Here is a 14,897-nt window from a genome sequence, read left to right on the forward strand (position 1 = left end):
TAGTAGTCTACACAGTTCCAGGACAGCCTCAATAGACCCAGTATCAAAAAGAAAAGAAAAAAAAAAAAAAGATAATAGAAGCTTAACTATTACTACTAATTCAGATACCTTTAGTAGCATAAAAACTTGTACTAAAATTTCAAAAGTAGCCCATATAGAACAGAATTATTCTGTATACAAACTCAGACACTTCCTGAAATTAGAAAGATATTAAACACTTTTTCCCTATATGAATTTATTTTCAAAGAAATGTATATGATGTTATTATATAGCTCTCTCCAGATATTACATTGATTGTACTTGGCTTTAGATCCTTTTTGTTTACTCCACAACATTCCAATATCTACTTGTATATTAATATTTATATAACTACCTACTTAGGGGCATCAATAACTACACATCTAAATAAAGGCATGTTAAAATTTCCAAATGGAGACCCATCTTTTTGTTAATAATAAAATCTGGAAAAATTGATCATTAAATTTATTTATTTACTTATGTATTTACTTTTTATTTGTTTGTTTGTTTGTTTGTTTATGGTGTGTGTGGTCTATGCACATGTTTATGTGGATGTGTGTGCATATATGTGAAGACCAGAGGTCAACATTGGGAGCCCTCTTGAGACTGTTACTACCATTTTTGCATTTTCTTACTGACCCTGGAACTCATAAATTCTGATAGAACAGCTAGCCAATGAGTTCTGAGGATCTGCCAGCCTCTGTCCCCCACCCCATCACCATCACACCGGGGATATTAGACAAATGCTCTCATGTACCTAGCCTTACACTGAGCTTTCTACATTGTTTTATTTAACTGCCTTTCCTGAATATAAAATATATTTGGGTTTACTTCCCCCTGCAGGTCATGTTTCCACTCTGGATTACTTTCTATCATTTATGACTTCTAATTTAGCATGTTTATGCTTTGTCTTTTAAAATCACACTTTCATATAGGCTGAGAACAATTAGTAAAGTAGAGGTAGGTGGATCTCTGTGAGTTAGAGATCAGCCTTGTCTACAAAGTGAGTTCTAGGACAGCCAGTACTGTTACAGAGAAATTCCTTTCTTCAGAATTTTCTAACTTAATGGAATTGCACTACAGCCTTTTATTTTGTTATATTTTGTAATTCTGAGACAGAGCCTCAACTAAATTGTTTCAGCTGGCCTTGAACTCTGTAGCACTAGCAGAGCTTTAACATGTGATCCTTGGCATCCTTCAAAGCTAGGATTACAGGCCTGTTGACTTGAAATGCCTCTGATGAACTCAGTGGATGGTAGGCCTACTTACTGGACAGACATCATGCTTGTCTCCATTGCCGAGTCCACTCTTCGGTCATCTGCTGTCTCCACGGCTGATCTCTCTGTCTCTCCTGGGAGCTCAGGTGCACAAGCTCCATAAAGCTCTGGGGCTGCAACCAGAGGTGCCAAGGGAATAAAACTGCTAGTACGCAGTTTACTCACTTCTTCTTCAAGCCTTTTCTTTTCTTCAAGCAAACGAGCTCGATCTTCAGAAAGTGACTCTATCAAATCTAAGACCCCATATTCAAATAATCATTATTCAACTGAAAACATTTCACAAGTACTTTTTAAAATCGTGTTACAAGACAGCACTGACCTTTATCGCGCTCTTGCTGTTGCATTGTGCTTTTTAACTTGTCACTAAGATCATTTATAATGTTTTCTTTCCTCATTTTCTCTCTTGTTAAAACAGTGTTAAAATTGGTCTGAAACAACAGTAATAGTTAATTATCTGCGTATACTTAGCAGCCAATGCTATGAAAACAAAGTTGTAGGTACTTTTATCTGAGGTATATTTATGGAGTCACATGAAGCAAAAGTTCTATGTATTCCAGTAAAGGTTATATTTTCTTAGAACTCATTACCTTGAAAACAAAATTTATTTTCTCATTTTTGCCTGTACTGTCAGAAGGAAGGCATTAGCAAATGCTTGATATTTTAGGGAAAGCAGTAAAACGAACAATTTAAAGAGTGCTGTTGCATACATGACTTTTTCTTTGGGTAATTTTCCTTCCTCTGAAATTGTTGATTTTTGCCTAACTCTTGCTTACCATACTAGCATGTACTTCTCTTTCTCTCTGTTTTACTTGGACATTTGCAATGGCCTCTGAACCTGTACAGTGACTAAACTTATTATTCCCCAGGTTTCACCCATTCTCATTACAAGATGTTTATACAGCCAATTCCCTAGAGGGATTTTTATAACTGGCCATTTTAATTGCAGTTTCATTTACACAGGAAGTTAAATTTGTCAAACAATTCATTTATAAGAGTTCACTAAAATCTTCCTAAAACAGAACAAATCCATACATGAGAAAATGACCTACTCTGACTCTTTTATCAGCTTAGCTTCCCTCCTTGCCCCACATTTTTAGGAATCCATTAATGGTAAAAGAGAGCATTAACAGGAAAACTGTTTGATAGTTTTAGATAAAATCTAAGAGTAAAGAACAAACTAAACATAAGTTCAGGCTAAGAAGCACACTGTAAGACCCTTCAAAAGGGAATGTTAATAATGCAGCTTAGGGGCCAGGTGGTGGTGGCAGCACACATCTGTAATCCCAGCACTTAGGGGGCAGGGGCAGGCTGATCTTTGTGAGTTCGAGGCCAGCCTGATCTACAACGTGAGTTCCAGGACTATACAGAGAAACCCTATCTTGAAAAAAAAAAAAAAAAATTGCAACTTAATTCTGTTTACATGTGGGAAATTAGGACATATCAAAGCATATTAACCATTGTTTATTTTAATGAACTCTGTTATTTATGTAATGAAATGGATTAAATGTAATTACCATTTATAATAAGCAAATTTATAATTAAAAAGCAGTGAGATAAGAACCAATTGGCCTTTACTTGAAACTGTAACATAGCTTAGAAGTCATCTCTCTAGTATTTTACTTTAAAACAACACTTTGAACTTAGGATAACTAAGATAGTTGTTAGTCTCACACTTTTTGGTTCAATCAGTCAAATCAGTTAATTCATTATGTGAATGTGAAATCAAGTTTTTCCTTTTAGTATGTTCTTATGAAAGAACATACACAGTGAGAATCTGCAGAGAAAAGAGCCTAATAACATGTAGAATGAGTTGTGCCAAAAAAGCTATAAGTTCATATTCTCAACAGAAGGGATTCCATGTCAGCCTGAGTTGATAATTCTTACAGACTGCTAGCTACATTCATGTGACATATTATTCTTAAATTTTCTTTTTAAATAAATGCTTTTATTATGAAGGTCAAACAAACATTAAGAAGGCCAAGTAATGGAAACACAAACAACATAAGAACCCTCCTTAGCTGCACAGAGAACTAGCTTGGCTGGCTTCTATCTAGCTTCCTCAGATCTAAAACAGACCTGTTGTTCAGCAATTAAAGATGTTCGAACATTTTGCATTTCTTCATTCTTTCTTTTTTCTTGTTCTTCAAGCTGTTCTAGAAACTTAGCTTTTTCTTCCTGAAGCTTCTCTTGAAGTTCAGCAACTAAGCTTGAAGAATCTTCTCTGGATGATTCAAAGGCAGGACTTAAAAATTGAAAAGAGATTTTTAAAAGACAATTATAGACATGATTACACTATATCAAATATCATACTTAGGTTATTTACCTCACAGAAACCCATGATCATGAGAAATATATTTCTGTGTAAATCCTGTGTTCCTGACTGAAAACTGTGAACTATATGTCTTAAGTAACATGATGAATGACAGCAAAAGAACATGGCATAATCAGGGCTTCCACCAGCACCTAGGAAACCAATGTACTTCTCAGGCACTTCAAAATTCATCCCTCTAAACTGAAAAGGAAGCACACACCTGGTGACTTCTTAGATGGAAAGTTTTAATTTTCATAAAATAGATTTTGGCTCATTTGGATACCCAATGAATAAAAATGAAGCTAAAATGAATTCTCCAGACAAAGAAAATGTATGTATTCCTGAACGGACTCATTTCAGTCAAAACTTGCTAATTTTTTAGGGGTTGCTGACAAGGCAGCAGAGATGAGAATGGCCAAGTAAAGAAAAAGCAAACATGAGTGAATGATTACACACTGGTTATTAATCTTAAATCTTAATTGGCTTTCAACCTTCAAAGTATTCCTAAAATACCAATTTCAAAACTGTTGAGATAATCCAGGCATGGTGGTTCATGTCTATAAACCCAGCAATCAAGTTTTCTCCAAGCTTACCCAAGCCAGCCTCGGTTTCACATAGTATAAGTCAGCCTGGTCTACATGGCCAGACTTAGTCTCAAACCCTCTCTATTTAAGTGTTAAAACATACTACAATAAAATAGAGGCTATTGTGTTATTATTAGAGAATTCATTTTTGTTGTGTATTTGCTTGATTTTAAAAGACACTGGAATGTTTTTGGAATAGAGATGTATTTATAACCAGGGTTTTTAGTAAAAAGTTTGTTCACTCTTAAATATTTTTTTTTTATTATAATTTTGGTAGCAATGTACAACTAATATTATAGCAACTGAAATTATGCATAAAATCAGTAGGAATCTTTTATCCACACATCCAAATTTATAGATAAATCTAACTCAAATCTGAACACTCAGGCAAATTTTCCTCTACACACACTTGGAGACAATGTCTGATCTATGGCTTAGTGCAGAAAAGCTAGAATATTCTATTTCATGTAACACATCCTGTAGTGGGTAGCTGTTCCAGCTTTTCCCTGGAAATACTACCTCCACTGAGGCTTCGGTAACTGTCATGCCTTCAAGGCCGGCCAAGACAGGAGCACTTAAGACCCGAAATCTGGATGTGCTGGCTCTCTTGGTTCCTGGATCCTGGATACTGGAGGTAGACAGAGCAGTTTTCCAGAGAACACTGCTAGACTGTGCTACACCTTCCCCAGACCCTGTAACCTATCCCTTTACTTGTAAGTTACCCAACAAAAATAAACCTCTCTTTTAACTACGTGGAGTTGTCTTAATACTACAACCAATAACAACCAATTAAAAGGTGAAGAATTTATTTCCATTTCTCCTTTGGGTTGAAAGAAATGGAGCTGTCCAAGTTAAAGCTTTATCACTGATGGTATGTAGTTAGCAGGGCTGCACAAAGGAAATATTAATGAGAGAACAGACTCAGGACTATAACAATGGATAACCAGGCATAGGCAGGACTGAGAGATAATCCTAATCAGCTAATACAGTCCCTGAAGAATTGTCCCTATAGATAGAGGGTAAATGGCAATAGTTTAGAATATAGACAGTCATGGCCACATTAGACAATCAAACAGAATTGTATGGAATGGGCTGAAAAAGTGGGGTTACAACTGGCCACTAAGAGTCATACATTCAAATTTTACTGTAACAAAGTGCTTTCTGAATGATATCATGATAAAAGGAACAGAACACAGCAAATAAGTCTGAAAGAGAGGTTTGTATTATTAAGAATGAAACAGTACCCTGTCTCGAAAAACCAAAAAAAAAAAAAAAAAAAGAATGAACAGTATAGTTCAAATTGTGCCATTGGAGGCATGTACATACAAGTGCAAATACCTATCATTCTAAGTGTTTTTCATCTTTATATTGCCAGGTGTACTGTGTTTTAGGATAAATGACACAGGTAGAAGAGATGGGTCTAGGCAAGCAAGCACATACAGCTATCACACTTATTCCCTCTGAAAAGAGCCTGTGGTGATTAGCACAGGTTACTGCACAATGACCCAGAGGCTTGGGAAAAATTTAAAAAAGCTTAAGATGCAGAGAACAAAAAATAATTATCCTGGGATGCAAATGGATGTTTTAGACTGGCTGGCCTCTACTTCACATATGTTGTTGAGGATGACTTTGGCCTTCCTTCTGTCTCCACCTCCTGAGTAGTGGGGACTGAACCCAGGGCTTTATGTAACATTCTACCAAAGAGACATCATCCCTAGCCAGCCTCAGGACAAAAGCACATCCCATGCCAAAGATATCCTATATTGAGTTTTTGCTAGAAACTATTTCACATGGTCATCAGGTACATGATTTTGTCTTATTTTATATTACCCTAAGGTCTGAGATGAAAGAATTAACCAACACAGTAATGAAACAGTAACTGTTGATACAACCTTTTGTTCAGTTTTGTTTTCTAGACCACCACTGCATAGCTTTGGGGAAGCAAGGAGATGCATTCTGAGTAAGGGGTGATTATGGTGATAAAAAGGAGGAACTGAAATCAAACACAAACACAAATATACACATTTGTTATCAGCTAAGATCTTTAAGTGGTTCTGTTTAAGCTCAAGCAGACTGAGCTAAGATTTGATGGCAGTTATGACCTAACTGAAATGGCAAAATGCAACACCAGATCAGGGCATTCCAAGACACCATTTTTTTTGTTTTTTAAAGATGAAGGGACCAATGAAGGTAGGGCTTTTGGACCATGTCCCAGCTGCCCTTTCAAATCCTACACAGCTTCCCTTCCATGCAGGAAAAGGATTTTTTTTCGCCCCCCAGAGCAATTGGTGGTTCCATTCTTAAAACTCAGGTCCTTTACAAGAACTGCTTACATTATTTAGTTGCTTACAGACTTTCAAACCAGGTATCCAAGTTAAGTTAAACATCTATCTAACCAAGGAATGTTTGCATTCATACATACTTAAATTTATCTTGGCAGAAATATGGGAGGATAGGGTGGGGAATGCACCCAATGTGAGGAGGTGGGGCAGAGATAAGATCAGTCCCAGGATTAAATCAGGACAAAATTATAAATGGCCACAATGATCAGATCCCACATTCCCTGCTGGATATTATCAAGCTCCCAAATTGACTGCTTTAAACTTAGATCAACTAACCAACATTAAATTCAAGTAAGATCACCGTATTAAGATCCTTTAAAAGTTGGCAGTTAGCCCACCACCCATTTTTTGTAAGTGCTCTCTTGATACAATGTTACAACTGAGTAGTTTGAATACAGATTATCTAGTTTACAAACGCCCAAAATATTTATATTCTGGCCCTTTGTAAAAGGGTACAAAACCACTCTAGACCTGAAAGTTTTGGAATTCCACCTGCAGAGGGTGGGCTTAAAGGTTACTTTCTTTTTTTTGGGGGGGGGGAGAGATTCCAGACAGGGTTTCTCTGTGTTGCTTTGCTCCTAAAGGTTACTTTCTTAACATAATTTGTCTTTTCCATCTGATACTTACACTGATGGAGGTACAGGCATCAGAACAGATTAAAAACAGTAACATAGAACTTACTCTTCATGATAATGGGGAAAAGGAGAAGGTATTCTTGTTGACATAGTAAGAAGTCATTCTTCCTTGAGTATTTTATATCAATTAAAATTCTATGCTGGGGCTGGAAAGATGGCTCAGTGGTTAAAAGCACTGGCTGCTCTTCCAGAGGACCTGGGTTCAATTACCAGCATCCATATGGCAGTTCATAACTATAACTACAGCTCCAGTGGATCCAATACCCTCACACAGACATGAATGAAGACAAAACACCAATGCACATAAAATAAAATCTAAAAAATAAAAATAAAATTCTGTGCCATGAAATGGGAAATATTTATAAAGCCCTTTGGCCACTAATCAAAGTATAATAAAATATGTATCTAATGTTAAAGTACTTATACAAATATTTTGGGTATGCATGTATTGAGCTAGCTGTATTTTACAACATGTCAACATTTGGAAAGTCTATATCTTAATGAACCAGTGTTTTCCAAATGACTAATTCATGATGCTCACAAACTCATGCATGGGCAATAAAATACCCTTTCAATATACAAGACAGATTAATGGATGTGAAGATTATGTAAAGGTCACTCACTGGCATTTTCATGTTACACAAAGAAACCAATGAAGAATCAACCTTTATTGCATTTATTTAATTTCCTAACAAAGAATATGCACAATTATGGGAAGACTATTCAAATTTATTCCCTAAGTATGTATTAATATGCTATATTTCAATATATTTCAGTCAAAATGTACTGCTAAAAGGTTAAGTGTGGTAAAATCCTATGTATACCAAGAAAGGTTTTTAAATATATTTCTTTATGACTTATTAGTATATTTTTATTTGTATATCCATATACCTATAATTCAGGGTCAAGCAAAAATTTCTCAGGCAAAAAAATGGGGATTTCTTTATGACTTATTATTACATTTTTCACTTGTATAGCTATATACCTATAATTCAGGGTCAAGTAAATATTTCTCAGGCAAAAAGGGGACTAAGCAGAAAACGTGAAATAAGAAAATCCTGCCTCTACAGGAAGGCATGTGAAGGGAGGGCATTAGACAACATTTCTTATGTACACCCTGAGAATATTCAAAGAAATTTATTTCCCCAATTATTCAAAAAACCTAGGACTAAAAGACTAATGGTTTTCTGTAGGTCACAGCTTGCAGAGGTAGACAAGAACTGAAAGTAAATACATTTCATAGGAATAACTGGATTCTGCAGTGGCAGATGCCAATTAAAGGCAAATCACGGAGACACAGTATGGCTCCACTTCAGGTAGCAGATCCAAAGCAGAAATCAGAAGACTTGTCCTAGAATGTTAGCTGGCGTCAGTCCATACAATGGGTTAAATAAAGGTTAAAATTGTAAAAACAAAACAATAAAGTTTGAATTGGGTATTTGGGAATCTAATTAGCTCCAGAGAATCATATTTTCCACTGAATTATAAGACCTGGGCCAGCAATCAACTACACTGCCTTTTTTAGACATCTGGGAGGATACGTACAGCTGGTCACGCTGAACTCACTGTGGCTCACCAGTGAGACATTATGTATTGAGACTGTGTGCCATGGAGAGTTTTAGTTCAATTCTCCATATTGAAGGGACTGAGGAGTAGGAGGACTTCATAGAAAATGACTATAGATGTATCTCGGAAGATAGGAATGGAATGCGAATGTCCTTAAAGTGCTCTGAAGAAATGTTCCACAGCAAGAAATCTCCTAGGAATCACATTTCAGTAATTCAGTAGATACCTACCTAGTCATTAGATGACAAGCTGAGCAAACTAGACATTAATCATCATGAAAAGAACACTAATCTAACTCCACAAGGTCAGCTTTTCTCCACGTGGACTGAATTTTTTATACCAAACCCTATTTCTGCCAAACTATTATTCCTCAACCTTAAAAAAATGCTGTATTTGCCAGGCAGCGGTGGTGCACACCTTATATCTCAGCACTCTGGAAGCAGAGGCAGGCGGATGGATCTCTGTGAGTTCAAGGCCAGCCTAGTCTACACAGTTCCAGGACAGCTGGGACTACATAGAGAAACCCTGTCTTAAAAAAAAAAAAAAAAAAAAAGGCAGCTGTATTCAACTAAGGATATTTCCCGATAAAGACGTGTAACCACAACCTCATGTCTATATAAGCACTGGTCTTGCTTCATATATAATTACTAAAGCAGTTAGCTTGATACAACTGTGACCCAATCTACTGAAGACTCATAAGAGTGCCGTTTTGCAAGGATGAAGTAAAATCCAAATGTAATAATACTCTGAGTCAGAGACCATTTTGTGACAATTTTCCCAGTTATGACACGTCACAGAAACAGAACTTAAAACTGGTATATATAATATTAGTCCAGTGAAAAGCAGCAGGATTTTGGCCTATGTACATTTAGAGATGTGATCTACTTCTACAGAAAGCAGTCCTTGGGGTTGAGACAGCTCAGTGGTTGCTACACAAGCATGCTGACCTAAATTATAATTCCCAGAAACTACAGTAAAGCCAAGTGTAGTAGCATACCTCTGTAATCCAATCATACCTACTGGCAACACAGGACATGTAAACAGAAGAATTCTTGGAGGCTTGTAGGACAGCTAGTCTGAAGTATATAGTAGTGAATAATATCAACAAAAGAGGCTCTGTTTCAAGCAAGGTGAAGTCAAGGCTGTCCTCTGATCTCCACACAAATGCCATAAAACACATGTGACCCCTCCTAAGCATTTCTTGAATTATCACTTGGCCACTGAAGGTACCCCATTATACTGGATCAATGAGTAAAAATGTAGTATACTATATAACTGATTTAATTTCATACTTTCAATAGAATAAGGGCAGAAAAGACAATTAATATAACACAGATTTCCTGTGTTGTCTCTCTAGGCATTACTATGTATAGTAATGGAGGGGACAAAAAAGAAAACTATCAGCTAGGAATGGGGTTATAGCTCAGTGGTACAGTGCTTGCCTAGCAAGTACAAGGCTCTGGGTGTAGGCATGCGCGTGCTTTACACACATTTCAAAAAAGTTTAATTAAATTAAAAACCTTACAGCAACTGTATTATACAAGTAAATGTCAGTCTCTTTGCAAAGATTTGAGTTATGCCTGTCAGGTGAAGAACTGCAATCAGATAAGGCACTGGCTAAGGTAATGAATGGAGTGGATAATAGAAGGAAGCTGCAAATATTTATCAGAGTTGCAAGGGTAATTACAGAGATAAAGGCTAGTATTTAAATCTATCCACACTAAGGCATTTGTTTTTTAACCCCTTCTACTCTTCCAGTTTATGATGTAAGAGATGATAATGGTAGACCCTGCAGTTTTTTCAGCTTTTATCCTACAGAATTTCAGTGACTGTGACAGTGAGAAAACAAATGTCCAATCAAGGAAGGATAGAATAACATCAATTTTAGTTTTACTTTTGAAAAGAGAGAGGATAAGGAAATCTCAGGCATATGTGGTACAGAAGTTGCATCACGTAAAACAAATATGATATTAAAGTTGTCTTTGTTTGGACATTCAATACCGGTAGGGTAAAGAAATATGTACATCTGACTACTAAGTTTAAAACAGGGTACAATACTAGACTGTACTCTCCCACAACACTGCTACCACCTCTTTTGTAATCTCATACATACTTCAAGTCAGAGACTGCATTTCCCAAAATCCCTTGAAGAGCTTCAAGTATGCCAATCAAAGAACACCTGCAAGGTTTGGAAAACAGAAGACAGACACAGTCCTATTCTCCAGAAGTGGTTGTAGCCAGTTGTCTCACAGTAACTTCCTGACAAGTAACTGAGAACTACTCCTTTTAATGTTGCAAATTAAGCCAACATTTGATGCTTTTCAGAGGTTCTTAAGTACTGTGGCAGCTTCCCAGTGAACCATAGAGAATCACTTTTGATGAAGGCTTCAGAGTATGTCTTCTTGAAACTCACTTAGAGCTTGACAAAGACTCACTAAACATTATTAGTCAGTCTCTTCTAGGCCCTTTAGATTCCAACCTTGACAACTGTTCTTGCCCAGCTTGTACTGCTCAGTTGTAGCAAGAAGTTTGTTAAGTCAGTTTGGAGAAAATCCCCCACTTCTGTAATTTGATCTCTCTCAATATTGGATCAAATTCTTCATCTCCTACCCTTGGTTTCTTAACACTCTAGTTTGCTAGCAGCAAGAATCTTGGTAAGTCAGTTTGGCTAAACTTTCCTTTTGTTTGATTGCTTTCTCTTTATAGGGCTCCATCTACTGATCCTGACCCTATTACCTAGAATAAACTTGAACTAGTCCATGCTGTACTTAGAACGCAACTCAGTTCTACAATGACAGTTTATTTCCCCTACTGCAATTAATTCCTTAATATAAATAATCTGTTATTTCCAGTTTAGCATCTAGTTCTGAGCTTTTCCATAGTAAATTACACTGTTTTAATTTTTGTCTCCCATAGTTCTATAACCATTCCCACATGCTTATTTCTCTATTAAACCCTCTCATCTCTTAAGAATACAAAAAGCTATTTCAAAATCAGCATTATATTGCAGGCAGCCAATTAAGAGTGTTTAAATGTGGTGATGCAAAGAGGCAGGAATTAAACACACAAACATATACACACAAGCATACACACACCCTTAAAATATTCACTCTGAGAACTAATGATAGGACTGAATGATATACTAGTCATACTCCACAAGCTGTTTATTGGGCAAAATTTGATCGCAATGTTTCTAAACCCATCTGTGGTAATTAAAAAATATTAACAGACAGCAACCATAAAAAATATAATTAAAAGAAATCCACAATTTCCAGTCTGGAAATTAAAAATATTATCTTTCCAACCAGAAAAAAAAATGAAACTGTAGTATCAGGAAAACAATAGTGAGAAACATTCTGCACATTCTCATCTATTTAGCCTTCGCTAAACCATAGGCAGAGGAAACTTGAACTCTAATACAAACATAGAAAGAGAACAAAGTTAATTTCAATTGAAGAATTTAGTAAAAGCTAAAGAATTTTTTAATTTAAAAAAGTAAAAAGTCCTTATACACAGTTTCCAAAATACTGATGTATTTTGTGGCTTGTTTACTTTTCAAGACAAAGTGTGGTCTAGAACAAGTTCATTCTGCAGTCCAGGCTTGGGCCCATAGCAATTCTCCTGCCATAGCTTCCCAAAATACTTGGCTTACAGGCACAAGCCACCATACTCAAATCTAGCAATAGTAAAGTTATGTAATGTTGTTTTCACATTTATGATAAACAATATTCTAAAAGTAAAAATTTCTTCACTTTGTGAAAACATCCCAGTTTCTCTGTTAACGACAACAATGAATAAATCAAGATATGATTAACATGTACATTTGAGTCATCAGTAACAATCACATACTAAGCTTAATACTTACCTTTTGGCTATTTGATTCTCAAGATGTTTGATTTTTTCTAATAACTCTTTCTCAAGAAGTTCTCTCTCCAATTTAAATTCATCTAGTGCAGTTTGAACAGCTTCATCTTTTTCACAAGTGAGTTTCTGAATTAGCTGTTCTTTGTCTTGTTGGTGGCCCATGACCAATTTCTCCTTATCTTTCTCAAGGTCCTGGATAAGAGCCTCATACTTCTCTTCTTGTTGGGTTATTTTCTCATCGTTTTGTCTTTCAAGCGCATTCAGTTCCGTGTTCAATTTACTCTGCAGTTCTACTATTTGTCCTTTCAGGTTTTTTTCTATTTCAAATGCTTGGTGATACAAAGATGTTACACTGTCTAATTCATTCTTAAGTATATTAGATTCTTCTTCATGTCTACTAATTAACTCTGAAATGCACTGATCTTTTTCAATTGTCATTAAAGCTCTTAACTCTGATAAGCCCACTTGATAATTCTCATTATTATCATGAATCTTTTGGTTTAGTTTACTTATTTCTGTTCTCAAATTTTCTGTCTCTTGTTCAAGGAGAGACTTCAAAGTCTCCTTCTGGTGTATTCTACTCTCTTCCAACAAGAGCTTCATCTCATCAGTTTCTGCTTCTTTTAACGCAAGTTCAACCTCTAATTTACACCTCATGTCTGACAAATCAGAAACCTTGAGTTTCAATTCCTGCAACTGTTGTTCTTTTTCCTGGATAGCTGAGGTATGAGATTCCAGTATCTGGTCAATTTTTTGTTGATTTTCCCTTTTTAATTTCTCCAAAGATACTTTGTGGTCTGTCATAACTTTCTCAAACTCATGTGTGTGCCTGACATGCATTGTGTCCTTTAATTCCTTTAGGTGGCTTTGCTCTAAACACTGAAATTCGGCTCTCAGTGACTCTATTTTCTTATCATTTTCGACATGTAGCTTTTCCATGTCTTCTAACACCAACTCTCGTGACTGCTTGAGTTCTTTAATTTCACAATTTTGAGTATGCATAATATTTTCCATCTCTAACAACTTCTGATCCTTTTCACGTTGCATGAAGAGGATAGCATCCTTTTCATGTTTAATCAAAGCAAATTCATTGTCTTTATTCTGTAAAACCTCTTCAAGGGATATTAAATCTCCTTTCAATTTTTTAATTTTATTTACATTTTCTTCACTGTCTTTTACTAGAGCATCAAGTTTACATTCATACTCACTTTTTAAAGATTGGAGTTCTTTCTGATGTTTTTCCTTTAGTGTTATTTCTAGGGAGCATTTTACTTTTTCAATAATGTTTCTTATTTCTACTGCTGTACATTTTAAAGAATTTGCTAAGTCACACTGCTCTTTTTGTACAAATGTTCTGAGGTGGCACAGATCTTCCTTGATGGTTTGTATACTGATGTGAGAGTCTTGGGCAACAACTCTGCACTTCTCCAGCTGGACATGCAGAGCAGCACGATCTCCAAATCCCTCTTTTCCACGTGCACTTGTGTCCTGCATGCGCCTACTATCTATTGCATTGATGACTGACGAATAAAGTGACTCCACCATCATTTCTGGACTTTGTGGATCACTTACAGGGTTTGGAGATGATAAATTTTCTTCAATCACAAACTCATTCACAGCAGACATAAAATCAGACTCAGGACTTTCTGCTAATGAGTCCAAGTCTAACGAAGCTTGGTGAATAGTTTGTTCTGCATTTGGATGGGAGATGGTTTCAAAATCAAATGTATGAGCATCAATGCTATCTGGAGATAATTCTTCTAAGGGACACACTGCTGGGCATAAGGGATCCTGAACAGTTAGTGGAGGAGGAGTTTTTGGTGAGGTAGTAGTTGTACTTTCTATCCTTGGAGAAGCAGCTGACTGTGGGGATGCCTGACTTGTGGACACCTGGAACACAGAGTGAGACTTTTAAAAATCTTTAACAATGCAGACATCTTATACTAATACAAATATTTAAAACAACTTATTTGCCTTTTGTTCATTCAGCAGATCTGTAATGGTCTGTGACATTTCATCCAAACTTTGTGCTGCTTTTACCAAATTATGTAGGGCAAGTACATGCTGGTGTAGAGGTTCAAAGTCACAAAGTAAGGGAACCCTGAAAAAGAATGCAAACGAACTGAATTTTTAGTTTCTTACAAGAACTGTGAACCAATTAATCCTTAAAAAAAAAAAACAAAAACAAAACCAACAGTATGACCAGTCCTTCTTAAGCAAGGATGGGCAAGCTGGAAGAAGCTTATATCCTAAAAAACCCTGTAGCTAGACTTTTCCTGGTCCTGCCTGGCCCACGGTCA

General features: G+C 36.2%; 1 protein-coding gene across 3 annotated transcripts in view; it reads right to left on the reverse strand.

Moving 5' to 3' along the window:
* Positions 1-14,897, reverse strand: part of Rb1cc1 (RB1 inducible coiled-coil 1) — a 74,806-nt gene that overhangs the window by 10,849 nt on the left and 49,060 nt on the right. For 2 of the 3 annotated variants that reach the window (XM_036177534.1, XM_036177533.1), the window contains exons 14-18: positions 14,572-14,698; positions 12,599-14,487; positions 3,372-3,537; positions 1,615-1,723; positions 1,288-1,528 (exon numbers count right to left, since the gene is read on the reverse strand). In XM_036177534.1, the coding sequence (XP_036033427.1) occupies positions 1,288-1,528; positions 1,615-1,723; positions 3,372-3,537; positions 12,599-14,487; positions 14,572-14,698 (2,532 nt within the window). The remainder of the gene's footprint in view (positions 1-1,287; positions 1,529-1,614; positions 1,724-3,371; positions 3,538-12,598; positions 14,488-14,571; positions 14,699-14,897) is intronic. The other variant, XM_036177535.1, reaches the window with a different exon arrangement.

Source organism: Onychomys torridus, chromosome 2 (genome assembly GCF_903995425.1).
Source record: "Onychomys torridus chromosome 2, mOncTor1.1, whole genome shotgun sequence".
In the NCBI taxonomy this organism is placed as follows: Eukaryota; Metazoa; Chordata; class Mammalia; order Rodentia; family Cricetidae; genus Onychomys; species Onychomys torridus.